The sequence below is a fragment of the Protopterus annectens genome, chromosome 11.part0 (genome assembly GCF_019279795.1).
Source record: "Protopterus annectens isolate FY-2018-M chromosome 11.part0, PAN1.0, whole genome shotgun sequence".
Taxonomy (NCBI): Eukaryota; Metazoa; Chordata; order Ceratodontiformes; family Protopteridae; genus Protopterus; species Protopterus annectens.
This window is the reverse complement of record NC_056745.1, coordinates 328,243,762-328,268,516: the sequence shown is the minus strand read 5'-3', so window position 1 is coordinate 328,268,516 and position 24,755 is coordinate 328,243,762. Positions and strand designations below refer to the sequence as shown.

Sequence of the window (24,755 nt, the reverse complement as noted above, 5' to 3'; positions counted from 1 at the left end):
ACAGTTTGGGTACATGGAAGTTGCCCTGAAGCTTTGGAAGCTGTCCAGCCATTATATCCTTGGCAGGATATAACCCATGTAGCTAAGGTTACCATAGTAGTGATCAATACAAAGAACATGCATAAGTATGAGCCCTGGAATTACACACAAAAAAAAATACAGTTGAAAAGTGAATGGTGAACATTTCTGTTCTTCTTTAAAGTTGTTTGTTGCAGGGGTAAATCTCTCTGCACCCCCAATTTTGGGGGTAAGCCCCCACAATCGCTAAATGTATATATATATATATAGCAACTCTGAAATGGTCATACCTTGGTAAAAAGGAAATATTCTGAAATACAGCAATCCTGCACCTAGTATATGTAAAGCTGCATTTTTTGGTCACTCATGCTTGCTGTTCCAAGACTTATTCACTGATCCATAAAGTCCTTTTTCAGATTCAGCTTGCAAGCAGTAACCATTTGAAATGTAAGGACCCACTAGAGTGAGTCATAAAACACTGAGTCTGAATGAAAAAAATGGGCCTACATATACTATGTCCAAGATGGCCATTTCCTGGAATAGTCAGTTTTCTCTGAGGTACGATGATCTCAAGAGTTAGTCTAAATAAATTTGTGGGGGAGGGGGGATACAAGAAGTTCAAAGGAGAAGAGAGATGTTTGAAATTCGCTGCTCTTCTGAATTTTCAATCCTTTTTTCAGCTTGTTGGCACTCAGCATTTTGAGTACTGACATTTCAATAAGGAGTCCTTGCAAGCAGTGTCTGGATAAATGACTTGCTCAGAGTCAGACAGTAGGCAAATGCAGGCTGAGGGAGTGAAACAATGAACATCAGGAAACAATTCATTAATAGCTTACAACATGAACTCTTTGTAATAACGGTGATGAGGCTTATGCCTGCTCACTTTCTCTTCTTGAGGGATGGGGTTGCATGCTGGCATTGGTGGGCCATTTCTTGTAAGTACAGTGGAGACCACAGCTCAGTATGCTGCTGAACTAGGCATGTGGGTGGTCTTGGGAGGTGTCAATGCACTGGGGGGTGCAGACACCTGCAGAGTACATCTCATGCTATGCAGTGGTCTATATGGAGAATGATAACACACAAGGGGAATCTCTTTCAACTATTAAACTTGACAGTCACAGACCTGGCAAAGTACAGTTTTGTACCTACCATAAATGTAGATGTCCGAACAGGATAGCATCTGCAGTCATAACAAATGGGTTTGTCCTGTCGTCAGGCAGCCCTTCGGTCGGCCGGATTCCAAAGTCTGGGTCTGGCCTCGGCTGGTGTCGCACTTCACCCAACGTCATCTCTGCTGGTCTTCGGGTATAAAGGCATCAGCCGACGCCATTTTCCTCAGTGTTTCTTGCCCCAGATGCCAGTTGCCCTCTTGGAAAGCTAAATTTTGGATAAATGCCAATGTTTCCAAAAAGTAGAAGGCAAACACAAAAATAAGCATGTATGTACATATATACAAACAAATACACCATAAGAGACCCCCAGCTAGCTATTAAGAGGGTAAATACCTAGGAGTACCACAGAGGGAAGGAGGGTGGGTAATCCTGACTGCAGATGCTATCCTGTTCAGACATCTACATTTATGGTAGGTACAAAACTGTACTATGTCCTTCAAGGATGCATCTGCAGTCATAACAAATGGGTAGAATACCATAGCCAAACTAGGGAGGAGGAAGAAGAATTATGGTGTAGTTAGGATCCCTTGCAATACAGCAGTGGCAAACCCTGCTCGGGATCTAGAGTATAGAGGTAAGTTATAATGCTTGGCAAATGTATGCACGGAGGTCCAAGTAGCCACCTCAATAATGTCCTTGGTTGCCACTCCTCGTAAGAAAGCTGTGGTAGTGGCTGTAGCTCTTGTAGAGTGAGGTCTTACGTTCTGTGGAATTGGTTTTCCATGGTAGGAGTAACAGAATCTTATGCAATTTCCTATCCATTTGGAGATTGTCTGTTTGGAAATTGCTTTTCCTTCCCTTCCTGTTGCATAGGCTACTAAAAGCTGGTCAGTTTTCCTGTTACCTTTGGTTCTGTCCAGGTAGTAGCGTAACTGTCTATGTACATCCAAGGTATGCAGCAGTCTTTCCCCCCTGTTCTGTGGATTGGGAAAGAAGGTAGGTAGGTGGATTGCCTGGTTTAGAGACACTCTGGATACCACCTTAGGCATAAATGTAGGATTAGTTCTCATGGACACTCTATCTTGATGGAAGATTAGGAAGGGTTGTACTGCCATTAGGGCTTGTAGTTCGGAAACCCTCCTTGCTGAAGTAATTGCCAGTAGGAAAGCAGTTTTCCATGATAGGTGTTGAAGGTCTGCAGTTGCTGCTGGTTCAAATGGGGGGAGTGTCAATTTTTCTAGCACAAAGTTCAGGTCCCATGCTGGTAATGGTGGTTTCCTAGGAGGTTTTACATTCTTGATTCCTCTGAGGAACTGCCTGAGTAGAGGATGTGAGAAGACAGGGGGATCGAAGCTATATTCTGCAGAAATAGCTGATGCATGTATCTTGATGGAGGAATAGGACAGGCCTGTATGGAGAAGCTCTGCCAAGTACTCCAGGATGTTAGCAATATCTATCTTGACACATCTTTTCCTCTTTCAGTACTCCAAATGACAAACCTTTTCCATTTTCCTGCATAGTTCCTTCTTGTTGAAGGTCTGCGGGCTTCAAGGATAATGTCTTTAACCCTTTGGGATAAGTCTGGGTTAGTTGCTGTTATGTGATGTTCCAGGCAGTCAGTTGCAGAGTTTTTAGGTTTGGATGCATGATGTTGTAGTTGTTCTGAGTTAACATCAAAGGCATCAGGGGTAGTGTCCACATTCTCCCCAGAGACATGCTCCTCAGCAATGGATACCAGTGTTGTCTTGGCCAATTCGGAGCTATCAGAATTATCCTTGGACGTTCCTCTTTGATTTTCAGTAGTACCTTGTGTATCAAAGGAAGGTGGAAATGCATATGCTGTCAGGCCTTTCCAACTGAAGGATAGAGAGTCCACCTTCCATGCAAGTGGGTGGTATGTCCTTGTGCAGAATTTCTTGAGCTGGTGATTGAGTGGGGATGCGAATAGGTCTATTTGTGGCATTCCCCATTTCTTTGTGATGGCCTTGAAGATGTCCGGGTGTACATCCATTCGTGAGCATCCAAGGTAGTTCTGCTTAACATGTCTGCTAGGGTGTTTTCTTTTCCCGGTACAAATATTGCCTGTAACTGGATGTTGTAGCTCAGAGCCATATTCCAAAGGTCCAGAGTCATTCTGCATAGGGGGTATGAATGAGTGCCTCCCTGTTTGTTGATGTACCACATGACTGTGGTGTTGTCTGTCCTTATCATTAAATGGCCTTCCTTGAGGAAAGGTCTGAAATTCTGGATTGCTAGTTTTACTGCCAGCATTCCTTTTTGATTTATGTGCAGGTGCAGCTGGTCTGGAGTCCATAATCCTTGTATGCACTTGTCCAACATGTGCGCCCCCCAGCCTAGGTCTGAGGCGTCCGTTGTGATGGTTTGGCTTGCTTGAATGTTGTGGAAGGGCAAGCCTGGGTTTGACTGGCATGCTTGAGCCCACCATAGGAACTCTTGTTTCAGGCATGGGATTAGTGGGATTTCGGTTTCTAAGCTGTGCCTGTGTTGAGACCATAAATTCTTTAGGTACCACTGTAGCTTTCTCATATGCAGTCTGGCATGGGGGACCAGGATTATGCATGATGCCATGAAGCCCAAGGCCTGCAGTACTTTTCTTGCTGTTAGTTTGTTCTGCTTTGTTAATGCCAAGAAGTAAAGAGGGAGTTGTTCTTGTTTTTCTGCAGTTAGGAATGCCATCTGTTTTACTGTGTCCAATTCCGCACCCAGGAATGTTCTTGTTTGGGATGGTATCAGTCTTGACTTTTTAAATTGACTGTGTATCCCAGGGCTTGTAGTAAGCAAATGACTCTTTGTAAGTCTTTCGTCAGCTTGCTTTTGTTGTCCGCTTGTATCAGGCAGTCGTCCAGGTATGGATAAATTTGGATTCCCTGTAGCCTGCAATGAGCGATTACTGATGCCAGGCATTTTGTGAATACTCTGGGTGCAGTAGATAAGCCAAAGGGCAATGCTGAGAATTGATAATGCTCTGATCCTGCAAGAAATCTGAGGTATCTTCTGCAATTTGGTCGTATGGGGACGTGCAGGTATGCCTCCTTGAGATCTAGAGTTACCAGCCAACACTCCTTGCCCAGCATGGGAAGAAGTTGCTGTAGGGTCAGCATTTTGAATTTTGGGACAATGATGAATGTGTTTAAGGCGGACAGGTCGAGAATAGGTCTCCAACTTTTCTCTTTTCTTGGTACTAGGAAAAGTCTGGAGTAGAATCCTTTGCCCTGTTCTGTTAGTGGTACTCTTTCCACAGCTCTCATCTTTGTTAATTGAGCTATCTGCTTTAGAGCTTCTGTTTTTGATTTGGAGGTAGGTTTGGCATTCCTCTTTTTACTGGTAAGGTGTGGAAGTGAAACCTGTAGCATTGGTCTATGGTTTGCAAAATCCACTTGTCTTTTGTGATATAGTGCCAATTTTTTGAAAATAAGGCTAACTTTCCGCCTAAAGGTGCTGCTGTTTGTTCCCTGGTAGGCGGTGTCAGAGCCAAGTCACTGTGATTGTCCTGTTGCAGTGGCAGTGGTTGTGTCTGTGCCTCGTTGGTTATTGCCTTGCCACTGGCGTCCTCTGTAGGCACCTCCTCTGGATTGATTTCTGCCTCTGGAACGTCTATTCCTGCCTCTCTGAGATTTTGAGGAGTCTGGAAAGGACCAATTTTGGAAGGCCAGTTCCTGCTAAACCTTGGGGCTGAACCTGTAAGAAATCCTTAACTGTTTGTACAGATTTTGCCTTCTCTTCCATTTTCTTCATTACTTGCTGAGCAGGAGTACCAAATAGACTGGCCTTATCCATAGGAGCATCTAACAGCTTTGCTTTAACATGATCCGGCAAGACCTGTTCTTTCAACCATGCATGCCTTCTTATAACTGTGCCAGTCATGGCTGATCTAAATGAAGCCTCCAGTGCATCATAGCCACATTTTAAAGAATGGTTACTAACCTGCTGAATGTTATTCACCATTTCTAAAACATATTTCTTATCTAAGGAGTCAGAGGACAGTTTTTTAGTTAACTGATCAAGCATAAACTCTTGGTATTGGATCATATGAAACTGACAGTTCAAAGCTCTAGCTGAGAGAGTAGCAGAGGTGTAAACTTTTTTCCCCCATCTCTCTAAGGACCTGAATTCCCTTTCAGAAGGGAGAGGGTTTTTTGCTGAGGTCGAAGCTACTGCCTTAGGCCCCTGGGAGATAGTCTCAGGATCTGCAAGTGGGGCCTTGTATAGGTGGTGATGAGTGTCTGGTACCCTGTAAAACCTATCTGGTTTGGCAGGGGCTGGAGGTAAAGTATCAGGAGCAGTGCAAACATCATTAAATGCATCATCCACAACAGGCAGAACAAGAGGTATAGCTAATGGCCTATGTTGTGGTAAGTGTAGAAAGGTCCTAAGCCTTTTTCTTGAATCTGAGAAATCTTGTCCCTGCCATTGGAATTGTTCTCTCATGGCATGTAAGGTTTCCCCAAAGGAAAATTCCTCTGGTGGAGAGGCAGATGGAATAGATTCTTCAGCATCGGAATCTTCATAAGTAGAAAAAGGAGCCTCTGGATGTTCTGTAATGTCTGAGTCATCCGAAGAATCATCAGAGGGCACTGGCTCTGGGGGCTCTACTCTAGGTCTCTTTTCTGGAGGCTGAGAGTCCCTGTCTGGGTGAGATTGGGATCCCCTAATTAAAGAGATGAGATCCTCTGCCAGAGTAAGCATTTGTGAACTGGAACTGGGCCTGTGTGAGGGGGCCTTAACAGGCACTGATTTAGCAGTTTTGGCTGCTTTAGCCCTGGCAAAGGCCTTAATAGACATGGCTGCAGGAGGCCTAGCAGCACCACGTGCTGGGGTAGAGACATCCAAAGGGATGGTGTCTGATAATTCAGTAGGAACCACATTAGTAGGCAAAACTTCAGAGGCCGATTCAACTAGGGTAGCAGGAGCCTCGGTAGTAGTCATGGATTCGCTGAAGATTGACCCGTTTGCTCGGTTTCGGCCGAAACCGAGACACTCGCGGTTTGCTTAACCGTGGTTTCGGCCGAAACCGCGGACCGCGAGTGTTGGTCTTTTTCTTTGCGTTTTTTAAAAATTTGAGTAGTCGGAGGATCCGACGGCATAATGTATGCAAAATCTGAGCCGAAAAACTGTTCAGCAAACTCCAACCGGCGTCTAAGCGTTCGTCGGTTGAAGGAAGCACAGGCTAAACAGGCTGCTACGTCGTGGTCTGGGCCTAAACAAGGTAAGCAGTAAGAGTGGAAATCTTTATGAGGTATTTGTTTCCCACAAGTTAAACAGTTATTTACTTTTTCTGACATCGGCTGAGGCAAGAAAGAGTCCCCAACGGGGTACTTAGCTTTTAGAAGTCTTCGAAGTAGTATTCGGTAGTAGTAATCTCTGGATCTGACCGACCGGCACTTGCGAACAGCTTCTGCTTCGGGCGCCACACGGCAAGAAAGACGGAGGAAAATGGCGTCGGCTGATGCCTTTATACCCGAAGACCAGCAGAGATGACGTCGGGTGAAGTGCGACACCAGCCGAGGCCAGACCCAGACTTTGGAATCCGGCCGACCGAAGGGCTGCCTGACGACAGGACAACCCATTTGTTATGACTGCAGATGCATCCTTGAAGGACATCACCATGCTGACCACTTCATGACAGCTCTACCTCCAGCTTATTGGGACATAGTACAGCTTCCAAAGTTATGTCACTCAAGATTATGCCCAGTAAAAGATAAAAATTAGATTTTTCTGAAGGTGATGCAGGGCCCCATAAATAGGATGGAGCTACATGGGAAGGGACTGATGTCAGCAGTGACATTCTCTGAGTACAATGTCAAGCTGCCAGAAAAAAGAACATCACGGCTGATGCTATGAAAGGGCTTCATGACAAAAAAAACAGTATCAATGGAGATGATCCTTCACCTATTCTGAAGTCATCATTGTAGAGGTTCAACTTTCTCTCCAGACACCCTACAACCTGAAGGCTTCCTTTATGTTTACTGTATGACAATGGCACAGTTGGTCACGGGCAAGATAACTGGCATTTAGGATTTCCATCCAACCTACCAAGCAAAGTGTCTTTCATGACTTTTCATGTAAAAAAAAAAAAAGGCCAAGCAGGGAGGGAGAGAACTAAGGGTCATGACTTGCTCACCTCTTCCGGGGGCTGCAAGTGTGGTTGCAGGCACTTGGGGACACAGTAAGCTGGTATGATTTCTCTGGTTGAGACTATGGAAATCACCTCAATTGCTTCAGGGTTGGTGTGTGGGTTTGCAAGAAGGAAATATTCCTTGTGAAAGTGAAACAAAATGCTTTTGAGGTCAGCCCACAGTATGCTCCCCTTCCCTTGTGTTAGCTTAGTGTATGTGGGATGTTACAGCAAAACTAGTAAAAAGAATACAAAACGCCTCTTAACACTGCCTTAAAGAAGGTGCATTTCAGCTGATTTTCACCACAATGATGGGGAAACAAATCATATGAATGGCTAGGAGGGGGCAGAAGATCAACAGAAAGCAGGGGCAAAATGTGGGAAAAAAAATCCTTTGTGCAATAGAACTACAACTCTCAACCTCCACTCCTAAGGCACCACCCCAGTTTCTAAAGAATGACTGTACAGTTTTACCTGTGTAAACCAAACAGTACTCTCACCTTATTTACCACACAGGGAAGCAGTTTGTCTAGAATTTGTACCTCATCTAACCTGAAGACCTTCTGTAGTTTCTCCATAGTCATCTTTTCAATCTGTTCATATGCATCTGTATACTAACTGTGAAATAGAATTGCTGCTTTCAACATTAGTAATGCAGGCTCACAAATAAGACCAACCAACCAGCTATACCCAGGAAGAAAAGCCAGGCTTCTTAATACATTCCTCAATTCAACAAAACAGGAATAGCTGAAGGCTATAAAGTGCTAACATAGTATAAGCAGCTATACAAGGCACTGCAAGTGAAAGTCTGAATGTGGAAAAGTACAGTTTTGTACCTACCATAAATGTAGATGTTCGAGGATACACATTGCTGCAGTCCTTACTATTGGGTAGTCCGCTGTCCAGTCGGCCCGAATACCAGAGTATATGGCTGACGTCGGTCAGGGCGCATTAGACTGACGTCAGTACGTCAGGGTACTAATGCGCATGACCGACGTGATATCCTCAGTCTTTTCTTGCCCCAGATGTCAGAAGACCCTAAAAAGACAAGGCCCAAAATACCTGCACCAAAAATATGTACAATATATACAAAATATATACAAAAATATCAGCAGATAACCTCACCTACACAACCACCCCTAAACACAGAGGGGAAGGAGGGAGGGTAAATTGGACTGCAGCAATGTGTATCCTCGAACATCTACATTTATGGTAGGTACAAAACTGTACTATGTTCTTCGTTCCACATTGCTGCAGTCCTTACTATTGGGTAGAATCCCAAAGCAGAGGTAAGGGAGGCTGGCAAATCATAAAGAAGTAGGAGCTGACAACATGCCTTGCAAAACAGCTGTGGCAAAACCAGCCCTAGACTTAGAGTAGATAGGAAGGTGATAATGCTTAGAGAAAGTATGCACTGAACTCCAAGTAGCTGCTTCCAAAATATCCTTAGTTGCCACCCCTTAGAAATGCTGTTGAAGTGGCAGTAGCCCTAGTGGAATGAGGCCTAATCCCAGCTGGAATCTCCTTGCCATGATGGGAATAACAAAATGCAATGCAAAACCCAATCCACCTAGAAATAGTTTGTTTTGACACAGGCTTGCCCTGAGAACTCAAAGCAAAAGAAACAAACAACTGCTGAGACTGCCTAAAATCCTTAGTCCTGCTTAAATAATAACGCAATTGCCTGTGTACATCTAAAGTGTGCAAAATCTTTTCCCCTTTATTTTGGGAGTCTGCATAAAAAGTAGGCAAATGAATGGTTTGGTTTAAAGCCACACTAGAAACCACCTTAGGCATAAAGGAAGGATTAGTACGTAGTGATACCCTATCCTTATGGAAAATCAAAAAGGGCTCTACTGCCATAAGGGCCTGCAACTCAGACACCCTTCTTGCAGAAGTAATAGCCAACAGAAAAGCAGTCTTCCATGACAAGTATTTCAATTCAGCAGTAGCCGAGGCTCAAAAGGTTGTAGAGTAAGTTTTTCCAACACAAAATTGAGATCCCAAGCAGGAGTAGGAGCTCTACGTGGGGGTCTTATATTCTTTGCCCCTCTAAGAAACTGCTTGAACAAAGGATGCGAAAACAATGGTGGGTCACAATCATAGTGAGCTGAAATTGCTGCAGCATGAATCTTAATGGAAGAGAAGGACAAACCTTTGTCCAATAATTCAGTAAGATATTGAAGAGCCACACTCAAATTAGGCTCAGAAATCTCCAAATTCTTTGCTGTACTCCAAAATAAAAATCTCTTCCATTTTTCTGCGTACACTTTCCTCGTACTAGGTCTTCTAGCTTCCATAATCACATTTAAAACTTGTTGAGGAAGTTGAGACCTGCTGTGTTTCAACACAGAATATGCCAGGCTGTTAGATGAAGAGAGTGAAGCTTGACATTGAGCAGATGACCGTCCTTCTGAGATAACAGATGAGGAATCAAAGGTAAAGGCCATGGAGGCTTCCTTACCAGACTCCTTAGTAGTGGGTACCAATGTTGTCGTGGCCAATCTGGAGCTATCAAAATCATCCTTGGCTTGTCTTGTCTGACTTTTAATAGCACCTTTGGAAGAAGAGGCAGAGGTGGAAAGGCATACACATGAAGGTTTTTCCAACTGAAAGACAGAGCATCCACTTTCCAAGCTGTGTGATGAAACCCCTTTGTGCAAAACTTTGGCAGCTGGTGGTTTAGTGGAGAAGCGAACAGATCTATGTCTGGAGTTCCCCATGACACTGTCAATTTCTGAAATACATGAAGATCCAGTTTCCACTGTGGGGATCCATGATTTGTCTGCTTAACACATCTGCTAAGGAGTTCTGTGCTCCCGGCAGAAACCTTGCCTGAAGAGTTAGATGCAAGCTTAGCGCAGTCTCCCATAAAATCATTGCTTGCCTGCATAGAGGATAAGAATGTGTTCCCCCTTGCTTGTTGATGTACCACATGACAGTTGTGTTGTCTGTTAGAATCAACACCTGCCCTGGAAGAAGTAACTCCTTGAAAGCCATTAATGCAAACTGGACTGCTAACATCTCCTTCATGTTGATATGTAGATGCTGTAGTCTGGCAGGCCACTTGTCTTGTATCCACTTTCCATTTAGATGAGCTCCCCAAGCAATGTCCGAGGCATCTGTCGTTAAAATCTGACTCGCCTCTGGCCGGGTCACAGAGAGTCCCTTGTTTAGGTGACATTCCTGAGCCCACCACAAAAATTCTTTTTGAAGGCAAGGTATTATTTGAATGACAGTGTCCAAATCCTGGCAGTGCTGTGTCCATACATTTTGAGATACCATTGTAGCTTCCTCATATGCAGTTTGGCATTGGGAAGCACCAGAATACAAGATGCCATGAACCCTAATGCTTGAAGGACTGTCCTTGCAGTCAGCACGGACTGATGAGATAGTTGATGGAAGTAAAGTGATAGACTCTTTTGTTTGTCCGGGGTTAAAAGGCCATCTGGGCTGCTGTATTCAGTCTCACACCCAGAAAGCACATGTCTTGAGAGGGTACTAGACTGGACTTTATTTCGTTCACAGAATACCCTAGGCATCTTAGCACTGCTATAACATATTCCAGATGTTGTAGGAGGTCTTCCTTTTCTTGAGCCAGAATCAGGCAGTCGTCCAAATAAGGATAGATTTGAATTCCTTTTAGCCTGAAGTAAGCTATCACTGGAGCCAGAACCTTTGTGAATACTCTGGGCAGTAGATAAGCCAAAGGGCAATGCAGAGAACTGATAATGAGAATTTCCAGCTCAAAAACGCAGATACTTCCTGCAACTTAGTCTTATAGGCACATGAAGGTAAGCTTCCTTGAGATCTAAAGTTACCATCCAGTGATCTTTGCCCAGCAGAGGTAAAAGCTGTTGTAACGTCAACATCTTGAACTTGGGAATGTCCAGATAAGTGTTGAGGATAGATAAATCCAAAATTGGTCTCCACGTGTTCCCCTTCTTTGGTACTAGGAACAGGCGAGAATAAAATCCTAGGCCCCTTTCTGATACTCCAAATAGGGGCCATTCAGTCAGTCCCTGTAACAGAGAAATTTGCTTGTGAGCCTCTTTCCTTTGTGGAGGAGGAACATCTGGCATGCCTTTGAAAGGGGGCAATGTATGGAAATAAAACCAGTAACCGTGGTGAATGATATCCAACACCCATCTGTCTTGAGTAATTAAATCCCAATTTCCTTTGAAAAGAGACAGTCTTCCTCCTAAAGGAGCTGCCAGATGAGAACCTACTGGCAGCTGAAAAGGCAGGTCATTGGGTCTGTTTACGAAAGGACTGACCCCTGCCCTCACCAGAAGTCTGAGCAGGTGAACTCCCTGTTCTAGGCCTAAAAGAACCATGAGCTCTGCCCCTACCACGTCTAGACCTACCCCTAGACTGGGAATCATAAGCAGGATATGTCCATCCCTTAGTAGGCCAATTTCTACTAAACTTCGGTGGCTGCACCTGCAAAAAATCTTTAACAGTTTGCATAGACTTAGCTTTGTCCTCCATTTTCTTTAAAACTGCTTCCACAGGCGAACCAAACAACACATCAGACTGTAAAGGAGCATCCAAAATCCTTGTCTTAACATGCTCAGCTAAATTCTGATCCCTCAACCAGGCATGCCTGCGAAGAACAGAACTAGTGGCAGCCACCCTCGAGGAGGCCTGTACAGCATCAAAACCACATTGCAAAGAATGCTTACCCACTTGTTCAGACACATGAACTAAATCCAGCAACTCTTTACACTCAATACCTTCCGCCAAAGCATCCACCTTAGATTTCAGTTGTGAAAGGAGATAATTTTGATATTTAAGCATGTGAAACTGACAATTCAACGCCTCATGGCTAAAGTGGAAGAAGTATACACTTTCTTTCCCCATCTATCCAAAGCCCTTGCCTCTATCAGTGGGAACAGGGTTTTAACCACAGAGGCCTTAACACCTTTAGGTCCCTGAGAAACAGTTTCGGGTCTGCCCTAGGACTCTTAAAAGATACTTATGAGCTTCAGGCACCCTATAGTACCTATCAGGTTTAACAGGAGCAGGAGGCAAAGAATCAGGGTTCAGGGAAGCCTCTGCAAAAACATCTTCCACCACATTCAACACAGGAGGTATAGCTAAGGGCCTATGCTGGGGCAAAACAAGAATTCCCTAAGCCTTTTCCTGGAATCAGAGTAATCCTGGCCTTCCCATTTAAAGTGCTCCCTCATGGAATGCAGAGTCTCTGAAAATGAGAAATCCTCAGGAGGAGAAGCTGTAGGAGTGGAGTCATCCACATCAGAATCAGAATAAGGAGGATACTCCTGCAAATCCTCCAGAAGACTCAGAAGCCTCTGAACACTGTTCAAAACTATCAAACTCGGTTCCACCCTAGGCCTCTTATCAGGAGGGGGCATAGAACCTCTAATCATAGTAATCAAATCTTCTGCCATTTTAAGCATATGTTTCTTAGGCACAGAACCTGAAATGCTAGGAGAAGCCCCCACTGAAGCTGAACTTGGCCTACCTCTCAAAGAAGTTTTGGCAACAGAAGGAGAGGCTCTAACTACCTTGGTAAGAGAGGGAAGAACAGTTACCTGAGAAGCCCCCTCAGCCTGGCCTACCTCCTGAGAAGGCACATCCTGTAACAGTAAAGTCTCTGCCTGAGACTCCATAGAAACTCCTGGCAAAACCTCTGGCTCCACTGAGCCTTCTAAAGAACCGACGTCTGGGACTGCCGGTTCATCAACCCTAGGCTTCGCTGTTTTATCCTTGCGCTTCTTGGACGAAGCGGGCGTCGGAGCATCCGACGGCATTTTATAATTGCAACGCTTCCCAAACACTAACCTAGCACAGTCTAACCGTCTCTTAATAGTGCGTTTGTTAAACCTAGCACAAGAGTGGCATCCAACAACGTCGTGCTCAGGCCCTAAACAAGGTATACACAAGGTATGGTAATCCCTATGAGGTATCTGTTTCCCACAAGAAATACAGTTATTCACTTTTTCTGACATCCGGTTAAATACTGAGGCAAGAAAAAGCCAGAATGTTCCCCAACGCGGTACTTAGCCAACTCTGATTCGGTCTGAAACTCCGGTTTCGGAAATATTTCAGAACGCCAACCTGCACTCGCAAAACTGCTTCTGCATCGGACCATGCGGCAAAAAAGACTGAGGATATCACGTCGGTCATGCGCATTAGTACCCGGACGTACTGACGTCAGTCTAATGCGCCCTGACCGACGTCAGCCATATACTCTGGTATTCGGGCCGACTGGACAGCGGACTACCCAATAGTAAGGACTGCAGCAATGTGGAACGAAGAACATCTGTTCTCAAACTGCAGCAGTACGCCTTAGCTTCTAACCCATGTCATGGTGTAAGCAAAGCTTTGTAGCTGCCAGTCACCCAGCAGATCAGGAAACAAAATTACTCCATTGCTTTATGGGATGAAACAGATACCACTAAAGCAGGTGACCAACCATTATGTTTTAGAATTCTGTGTTTCCTGAAGTGTCAGCACACTTACATTAAGTGGTTTGGCACCATGCAAAAAAGGAGAAACAAGTACAAAGGGTACTGATACAGCAGACTCAGTGTCACTGTGGAAGATCTGAGCAAAATAAGGCATTTTAAGCACTGATGTGTGCCCCCCATTACCGAATCCTGCAGTATCTAGTAAGGTATCACAAAGCTGTGGAGTGTAGTCCCACACCATATACAAATGAAAAATCTAACTAATCCTTTTGGACTAACTTTCCTTCAGTGAAAGACAAAATCATAACCCTCCAGCTACAGGGAATTAACTCTGATTGCCAAGATGTGACTTTATTGATTATTGTAATGCGTGCATTAAAATTTACTGTTATTCATGGAGCTGTTCTCCCTGGGCCTCTGCTGAAAAAGGACCTGTGTCCAGTCGGACTTTCCCGGTAAACAAATGTTAACTAACTTAATAAATAAATAAAATGTTACAAAATGGAGAAACACAGAATGTCAAAGTAATACAGACTTTGTTTGGGTCTGTGTTAGTCAGCTGAAGGAAAATGGCTAAAACGTGGACTGGCTAATAAATGGATGAACATAAACCAGCCATTTTGTGTGGAGCTGCACAGCAATACCCCTTACTTAATATTTCGAGATTGAAATTAACTCCAGGGACATGCAAACTCAAGGGGAAGGAACACCTTTTTAAGAGGTTTTCCTTTCCATCTTGTTTCAGTTGTTGCGTAATAGAGTTATTTATTTTTCATTTGACGGACTAACCTACACTACAGATTTTTCTAGCATTACAACACAGAATAAAGTAAAAACTCAAATGATACTCTGTGATTTAGACATAGACTGACATCAGTTCTGAAAACCCTTAGCAGAATCTCAAAGTATATGTCTGCTGTATTGCACAGGACAGTGTGCATAGTGAAAAACAAAATAAGAAGGCATCCACATTATATGCTGTACCTGTTAAGTCTTTTTCTCGAAACTGGATCATTGGAAATACCATTGCCTCTGCAAGCTGCTCAGCTAGCTGAGCGTGAAGGATGTTGAGCTGAAAGAAAATGTATTCTAATGTTAAAAAAGAACTTCATTTTAGAGAAAAATGCACCTGTTTTACAAAACAGTTTCCTCAACTACTTACATGCCTAGGCCAAACAGATACAGATATATTTTTAATTCATTTTTTTTCAATTATATGCACATTCTTACTAAAAAGCCATGTATCTATCTATATATGTATACATATATCTATCAATATATATTTATATCTATTATATACATATTATATATATATATATATACACACACAGACACACAGACACACACACACACACACACACACACACACACACACACACACACACACACGCACACACACGCACACACACACACACACACGCACACACACACACACGCACACACACACGCACACACACACGCACACACACACACACGCACACGCACAGACACGCACAGACACATACTAGCTACTGAAACTTCTGATAGAACACTTTTACTCAGAATCATCTGACTGAGAAAAAAGCAAATATCATGGTTCTGGTTTCCATCTTTCCAAATCAAACACAGACCCAGCTACATTCTGATTTTAGATTCAATTTGGCAACCTGCCTCAGCTAAAGAAAAGCCTCCATTTACTTAAACTACCACATGGTATACATTTACATTACAGTTGTCTGCCAAAGGCATTTTGAGACTTTTTTCCAGCACAGACAGCATTTGGACTCCTACTTATCTACATCACCATGCAATACATGGATCAGATCACAAACCACAGCTATTAGTTCTGCTTCCAAAACGTAGAGGAAAGTTTGGTTTTACAAATTAATTAAATACTGCATGCATGGACTGTGAGTAAAACAGCAGCCCTTGAGGGTGTGCACTTCTTTATATGAAATCTGCATGCAAAGTACTACAGAGTCACAAGAAACAGTACCTAAAACTTGCATTTTTGATGATAGATGTCCATATCTGTCAACAGATTAAAAACAAACAAACAAAAAAAAGACAGGATGTTACCTGGAGAAAAAATGACTACATTTGGTGAGACTGAGCTTTACTCACTTGAAGGAATAACCTGGCTAAGCCATGCAGTGCATATACTTTCTAGTGACGCAAATGGGATCCAGCAATGTACAGTACTGAAGAAAACAGGCAAGAAAAGGGAAAAATTGTGGGAGGGGGGGTTCTGGGCAGTCAGAATTATGGTGGGCAATCATGCATATATTACTCTCATTGCTTATGGCTGTCACTCTGCACGGCCATGGTTGAAAAGGATCCAGCGACCAGCTCACCCACCCAGTTAACAAAAACAAAGTCCCAGTACTAGTATGAGTTGATCCTGGTACTGTTCTAATATTGTTCCAATAAGGAAGCAAACCTCAGAGGCTCCTATAGTAAACAATAAGGACATCTGTAAACAGCCATGAAAACAGGTAACTCGGAGGACTGGGTGAATACTGCATTGACCAAATTACTAGATGCTTCAAAGTAGTGGCTAACTGTTTTCTGAAGCTGATAAAGGTCAACGGATGGTCAGCCAAGAAGGGTTACTGGGACACTTGCACCACACCACACTCATCACATAGTCCCACTAAACGTACACCACCAAAATCCACACATAGAAACACAAAAACATTCGCAGAGGCTCTCAAAAATAATCTGCTCAAGCAACAGAGACCTCCAAAGCAGAAATGTAAGCAACCTCCACCCCCCAACACAACGCAAATGACACATAGCCCACAGACTCAGTTTGCCAATAAACCACAGCCCATAAGGCAAAACAATGTACCCAACACACTAGTCATAGGTGACTCTATAGTCAGGCACACTGATGTCCCACTCACCAGGCTAAACAAGGAGAAGGTTACTATCAGCTGCCTGTTGGGTGCCAGGATCCACCACATAACCCACGCACTCAGGTCACTCCATAACAAGTACAAATATGACTCTGTCATTGTCCATGTTGGTGTGAACGACCTGAGATGTACCTCAATGGACTACATAAAGAAAGACATGGAAGAGCTCTCCGATGTTGTAGCCCAGGCAGGTATGACCCTAGCCCTGAGTAGTATCCTGCCATCACCCAGAATGATACCGCAGTACAAGGACAAAATGATTGACTTCAACAACTGGCTAAGCTTCTGGTGTCACTCTAGATAGACCATGATGCTTTGCCAGATGTGGCCTGCACCTGTCGCCCCTGGGATTCAGGATACTGGCTAAGAGTCTTGTCACCCCTATAGTGCCTTTTTTAGGCAAGGTTCAAATAACAAATTCACCACCGTAACAGGAACAGGCAAGCAAAAACTGAGGGTAATGCTACTCAATGCTAGAAGTCTAAATCTCAAAATGCACTCACTCGAGGCACTCCTTAAAATGCAAAACACTGATATCTGTGCAGTGACTGAGACCTGGTTCAAGGCTATAGAGAGCACCACTGCATTACCAGGCCATAACTCATATCACACTTTTCGGCCATCTAACCTGGACCAGAACACCAAAGGCAGAGGTGTGTCCATATTCATTAAGGATATCCACTCCTCCATGCTAGTTGCACAGCATAATGCATCCGAGGTTATCCAAGTGCAACTAACTCTGGGCAAAACTGCAATCCAAATTGTAGCTTGCTACAGATCCCCCACCATGCCCCAGGATTCCCACTCCTCCTTTCTTCATATACTGGAAAATATTAGGGTTCAACCAAACACCCTAATAATGGGCAATTTCAACTACCCCACATTAACTGGGAAAACTACTCATGTACCAACTCCTTCGCTCAACACTTTCTGGAATTCATAAATTCCAATGTCCTGGATCAACTTATCTGCACCCCCACCAGGGGCAACAATATTCTAGACCTTGTCATTACCAACACGAGTGACCGGTGTTCCACACCTGAAGTCAACTCCTCGTTGGTCAGATCTGACCATAAGCTAATCATCCTAGATATACCCATCCTGACCCCTGCCCCCACCACCACCATTAAGGAAACCATGGTAAAAATTTCTCCAAAGCCAACTTCATGCTTCTTAAGACAGAAGTGACGAACTTCATGACATCCATGCAGATGGACAATACAGTTACGACTGCTGAATCCTACACAAATGCACTCTATAAGCACTTACACGAGTGCATGGATTATGCTATACCTAACAGAACCAAGACACTATCCTCCAAAAAAAGGAAGCCAGTCTGGTGGTCCCCTGCCATAAACAAACTCTACAACAGAAGGAAGAAACTGTTGCAAAAGAGAGTAAAATCCCATGAGTGTAGAAGCTCCCTGGTCAGCCTCAGTAAGAAGCTGAGATCCCTTATAAGATCCTCCAAAGCTAGCTATGAAAACAAAATCTCCACTGATTCTAAGGGCAACCACAAAATATTCTACAGCTATGTCAAGAATCTCAATGACAACACCCAGATCTGCTCTGAGTTACAACAAAATAGCACAAAAATTACAGAACCAACTGATATTGCCAACATCCTAGCAGATAGGTTCATTGCTAACTTTACCCCCCTCTCACCCCCCTAAAGGGCCCATATCTATACAGGAAGAATGCAGAGTCCCTGTAATCACATCTATGCAGGTAAGAGCTGCACTCTCTAATACCAAAAACACAGCATCCATGGGACCGAACAACATCCCTGGCTGCGTTTTACACAAACTTTAGAATGAACTGGCTCCCCACCTAAGCACCATGTTCAATCATAGTTTCACGTCAGGTTTTGTGCCCACTGAATGGCGCACAGCAACAGTTATCTCACTCCACAAAGGGAGAGCCACCACTGATCCTGGGAGCTATCGCCTTATTAGCCTGACAAGCCTGGTCTGCAAGGCCATGGAATGTATCATCATGGAACTCATAAACAAAGACATTGGTAACCTCCAAACTCTGAACCCCACCCAGTTCAGGTTTGTGAAAGACAGATCATGCCTTCTGAACCTGATCGACTTCTTTGAGGCGGTCACCAAAGCCGTAGATGAGGGTAAGGTGGTTCACATAGCCTATCTTGACCTCGCCAAGGCTTTTGACACCATACTCCATTCTGGAATTATAGCTAAACTCACTAAACTGGGTATAAATCCCTACGTCACAAGATGGGTTGCCAACTGGCTCACTAACAGAACCCACACTATAAAAGTTGCAGACTCCAAATCTGACTTCAAACCAGTGACAAGTGGAGTAACACAGGGTTCAGTCCTGGGACCTCTCCTGTTTGGTATCTACTTCTCTGAAGTACAGGCTAACACAGAAGGCCTCTGGCTAATGAAGTTCCACAGATGACTGCAAACTAGGAGTCATAGTCGAGTCCCCAAATGATGTGGACATCCTTCAGAAGGGTCTTAATGAGACAGATGCCTGGTGTTAGAGGCATGGTCTCAAGCTCAATGCCAAAAAGTGCATTGTCAATCCCTTTGGTAAAAACTCTGTACCCATGAACTACCACATAAACGGCAGTCTATTTAATGCCGAATGTGTGATAAGAGACCTTGGGACCCAGGTGGTCAGTAGTCTCTCCTTTGATAATCACATCACCACAGTAGTCAGAAAATCCTTCTATGTGGCACACCTCATCACAAAAGGGTTCTCATCCAGGAAAAAAAGAGTTCATTGTTCCCCTCTACTCGTCACTCATTAGACCCATTATAGAGTACAACGCCCCTTTTGGAATGTACATCACAAGACATCTGCAGCAGCTGGAAAGGCCACAGAAGTACCTCACAAAGAGGATTACTGACCTCAAACAGATGCCCTACACTGACTGTCTCAAAAAACTCCAGCTTTACTGTGAGGAGATCTCTGCCTAACATATAAAGCTATGTTAAACCCAGAGCTGTTGGACATGCTACACCTAAAGAAATCCCAATCCCTCCGAGCTACACACTCTAGCGACCTAAACCTTGTCACCACAATAAACAGGACATGCTGGAGGGATAGATTCCTGTCCCAGAGACTTCCTATACTCTGGAACAAGCTACCCATTTATGTCAAGCAAAGTTCCTCATTAGCACTCTTCAAGAAAAATCTTGATGAGTGGATGGGAAATAGGAAATACACCCCGGGGAACACTTCTGTGGCTCTGCTCGACAGGGGCACAGGAAATTAACTTTCTTGGGTGGTGTAAGCCAGGGAACCTTGTTGGCTAGGCTTACTTAGGCTCTTGGGCCAATAGACTACTACCTACCTCTGAACCTATGGAAAAAGGACATGAATGAATAACTACAAATGTTTCACACGCATATATATTCTGTTCATGCTAAGAAGTAGCATGGAAACATTATGAAACAATCAGTCCTTTGTAAAGGTTACATAGTGCACAACAGTGGAAGTGCTAAGTTTTGAAATATACTCACTGCACTTACTAGTTTGCTCTGATTGCCCAGCCAAGGAGCATTCCAGGTGTCCTTATTAGAATCAAAAAATGAATCTTATCCTAGAAATCTCCCCTCACTACCTATGGCACATTAAATAAGACTGTACCACAATGGACTTTCTAGAAAATCTGTATTAGTACTTATCAAACTATGGGCGTCAAACAAAATGACTCCATAGATTTTTTTAACTGCACTGTAAAAAGAAATACTTTATCAAACATGCATAAAATGATAATTGAACACCCAGATTATACTTATCTTCATGGTTGTTTTATTGTTGTAATGCTTCCTTCTGTATTTTCTCAATAATTGTTTCACGATACAATCTTTTTTACTTTTTTATGTTATTTTTCATTGTGTGATGGTTTGCCTCCTTGTAACTCTCTGTGGAATGCCCTCTAACCTTTGCTGTCATGTTAGGCATGAAAGCAATTCTGAGGACATGGCTGTTTTTTTTTTTTTAGTGAGAGTACTGATGGTTAAGTTATTGGCTTAACTTCTGATGTTGGAGTTCTAAGTCCTTACGAGGATTACCCTTATTTGAGATCAGCACGAAGTTCAGAAGACAGCAATATTGGTGTTGAGCTCTTTACTCTAGTGAAATCTGGTTCTAAAATGACTACTTGACCAGTAAGCTTGTATCTTATCCTGGACTATTATGTCTACTTGCCTTTTTTAGGCGATGTTTCAAAGACCAAATTACTCCCATAACAGCTATAAATAAATGCAGTCTGAGGGTCATGCTGCTCAATGCTAGAAGTTTAAATCTCAAGATGCACTTGCTCGAAGCACTCTTCAAAATGGAGAACATTGACATTTGTGCTGTAACTGAGACCTGGTTTAAAGCAGCAGAAAGCACTCCTGCACTACCAGGCTATAACTCATTCCACACCTTTCGCCCCAGAACATGGACCGAAGTTCCAAAGGTGGTGGTGTTGCCATATTCATAAAGGATATTATGCACACCTCCAGACTAGTAGCCGATCATAATGCATCTGTAATACTTCAGGTACAACTAACATTGGGTAAGATGGCAATTCAGGTCGTAGACTGCTATAGGTCCCCAACCATGTCCCAAGACTCTCACTCCACCTTCCTAAGCACCCTGGAAACTATTAGGGTCCAACCCAACAGTCTCACACTAGGTGACTTCAACTATCCCTCCATCTACTGGGAAAACTACTCATGCACCAATACACTGGACCAATGTTTCCTGGAATTCATCAGTTCCAATGCCCTGAACCAGCTCATTCTTATCCCACTAGAGGAAGCAACATCCTTGACCTGGATATTACTAACACGAGCAACTGTTGCTCTACACCAATAGTCAATTCCTCCCTGGTTAGATCCGACCACAAACTAATCACCATGGAAAGCCACATCTCACCCACACCCCTGCAAAGGGAACCACCATGAAAAACCTCTGCAAAGCTAACTTTGGGCTCCTAAAAACAGAGGTGGCTAACTTCACATCACCCTGCATGACTGCCAAATCATACACCAATGCACTGTATGAAGACATACATAGATGCAAGGAACTAGCCATACCCAACAGAACCAAGATGCTCTCCTCCAAAAAAGGAAGCTAATCTGGTGGTCCCCTGACATTAATAAACTCTACAACAAAAGGAAGAAACTGTTGCAGAAAAAGGTGAAGTCCCAAGACTGGAAAAACTCCCTTATTAGCCTCAACAAAAAGTTGAGATCCCTCATCAAAACCTCTAAAGCCAGCTATGAAGGAAGAATTGCGGCAGACACTAAAAACAAACACACAGTCTTCTATAGTTATATCAAAAATCTCCACGGCAATACCCAGGTTTGCTCTGAGTCACTGCACAATGGTACCTCCTATACTGAGCCAACAGATATTGACAACATACTAGCCGACAGATTCAGTGCCAACATTACCCCTCGTTCCCCCACTAAAGGCCCAACCACAATACCAGAGGAATGCCAGGCACCCAGCATTACTGCAGCACAGCTTAAAGCTGCATTGTCCGAGGCCAAGAATACAGCTTCCATGGGACACAACAATATCCCTGGATATGTTCTACATGAACTACAAAGTGAAATGGCATTGCATCTGTGCCCTGTTCAATCACAGCCTCACCTCAGGCTTTGTCCCTACTGAATGGCGCACTGCTACAGTCATCCCTCTCCATAAAGGAGGAGTGACTACAGACCCTGGAAATTATCACCCCATTAGCCTGATGAGTCTGATATGTAAGGTTATGGAACGTATCATCATGGACCTAATTAACAAAGATATAGCGAATCTCCAACCTCTAGATCCAAAACAGTGTAAGAAACTTCTCTGTGTGGAAGATTTTCAGTCCATATATCTCTAGTTAATCACTGCTTATTAATCAGATCAGAAAATAGTAGTAGAAGTAGCGAACTTAAACTCGTCTTAAGTAAAAAAAAAAAAATAATAAAAAAATATATTATTATACAGAATTACTAACTATTCGAAAGTAATCCAAGCAAGGCAGGCAGTCGAAAATCCTTTATTAAGTACACAGACAAACGATCCAAGTAAAGCAAAATAGAGTAATAGTTTCCTCACAAGCTTTCTAAATATATATATATATATATATATATATATATATATATATATATATATACATACACACTTTTTATCAGGCAAGGGAGTGGTTTATTGTGCTGCAAAACAAAGTGTTATTGGTACACATGTTCAATTCACATCCCTTTCCTCATTAGTGTGACATTCGAGCTGGTTCTGCCCTACTTAGTAGCTGTCATAATAATGCAACCCTTATGTACTTTAAATAAAATTTATAATGATGTGGTACCTCTTAATTAACCAGATTATTAAGTAGATTATTAAGTCTGTGATTTTATCCAAGACAATATACTACATGGCTGGAAATATATCAACCTTAGTCCATTTGGCAATCAAAAAATAATATATAAATATATACATATACACTTTGCATGTAAAAAATCAATTGTCAAAATCATATTCTATTTTCCCAACCTATTGTTAACAAAGATCGCGTTCGTCTTTCTAGACTTCTCCAGGTCTGTGTACAAGAACCCTAAAAACTATCTATAAAAATATATATAATTGTATAATTAGTTAGTATTGTTATAATACATCATTTTGAATGGTATTTAAAACCAACTGGTAGAATAAAATAAAATAAAATGAGTCATGTAAACAATTTGGCAATTTTCTAAGTTCCAGTACACTTTTAATTAAACAGTAGTAGTTTAGTCCAGGCTTCCTAAAAGAGTTCAGCTTTAATTGCCACATGAGTTCATGTTTCTCCAGAATATACAGGATGTCTCCTTCAAGATCACCCATGTCTATGTGATCCAGGATCTGGAACTTAAAACCTGTGTGTCTTTTATGAAGAGAAAGGTGTTTAGATCCCACAAAATTTGGTTTTGTGAAAGGTAGTTCATGCCTACTCAACCTGGATGACTTCTTTGAGTCAGTCACCAGAGCTGTGGATGACGGCAAGGAAGTTCATATAGTCTACCTCGATCTGGCCAAGGCCTCTGATACCATTCCCCACTCAGGAATTATTGATAAACTCACCAAACTAGGCATAAACCCCTATATCACTAGGTGGGTTGCAAATTGGCTCACAGATACAACCCACAGTGTGAAAGTAGTGGACTCCAAGTCAGACTACCGACTAGTCACAAATGGAGTCCCACAGGGATCAGTCCTAGGTCCTCTACTGTTTGGCATCTACTTCACAGAAGTCCAGGCCAACACGGAGGGACTCTGGCTGACCAAGTTCGCAGACGACTGCAAGCTGGGAGCCATTACTAATTCCCCAAGTGATGTAGACATCCTACAGAAAGGCCTCACTGAGAACAATGACTGGCGTTGAAACCATGGCCTTAAGCTTGATGCCAAAAATGCGTCATCATCCCCTTTGGGAAAAACTCAGTTCCCACTAATTACCACATTGATGGGAGCCCAGTGAACACTGAAGGCGTTATAAGAGATCTGGGGACACGGGTTGACAGCAACCTCTCCTTTGACCACCGCATTGCCACTGTGGTCAAAAAGTCCTTCTATGTGGCACATCTCACCACCAAGAATTTGCATCCACGAAGAAAGAGGTCATCATCTCTCTCCACTTTTCCCTCATTAGGCCAATCATCGAGTATAATTCCCCATTTGGCATGTACCTCACTAGACACATGCAACAGCTGGAACTGCCACAAAAGTACCTCATGAAGAGGATCCTAGGCCGTAAACACATGTCGTACAGAGACAGAATAAAAAAAACTCCAGCTATTCTCTGTCTCATATTGTCTACTAAGAGGCGATCTCTGCTTGACTTACAAAGCCATGTCTGACCAAGCTCTGCTAGAAATGCTACATCTAAAGAAATCCCAGTCCCTCCGTACCAGACGCTCCAGAGACCTCAACCTCATTACCACAATAAACAGAACATGCTTGAGGGCCAGGTTCATAACCCAGAGACTGCCCATGCTCTGGAATAGACTTCCCATACATGTCATGCAGAGCACCTCACTGGCCCTCTTAAAGAGAAATCTTGATGAGTGGATGGGAAATAGGAAGTTCACCCCGGGGATTACTCCAGTGGCTCTACTTGATGGAGGCACTGGGAACTAACGTCAGGTGGCACGAT

The 24,755-nt window shown here is 43.2% G+C and overlaps 1 protein-coding gene across 1 annotated transcript in view; it reads right to left on the bottom strand.

Moving 5' to 3' along the window:
- Window positions 1-24,755, bottom strand: part of APPL2 (adaptor protein, phosphotyrosine interacting with PH domain and leucine zipper 2) — a 1,154,621-nt gene that overhangs the window by 609,086 nt on the left and 520,780 nt on the right. The window contains exon 5 of the mRNA XM_044087826.1: window positions 14,688-14,775. Coding sequence (XP_043943761.1) covers window positions 14,688-14,775 — 88 coding nt within the window. The remainder of the gene's footprint in view (window positions 1-14,687; window positions 14,776-24,755) is intronic.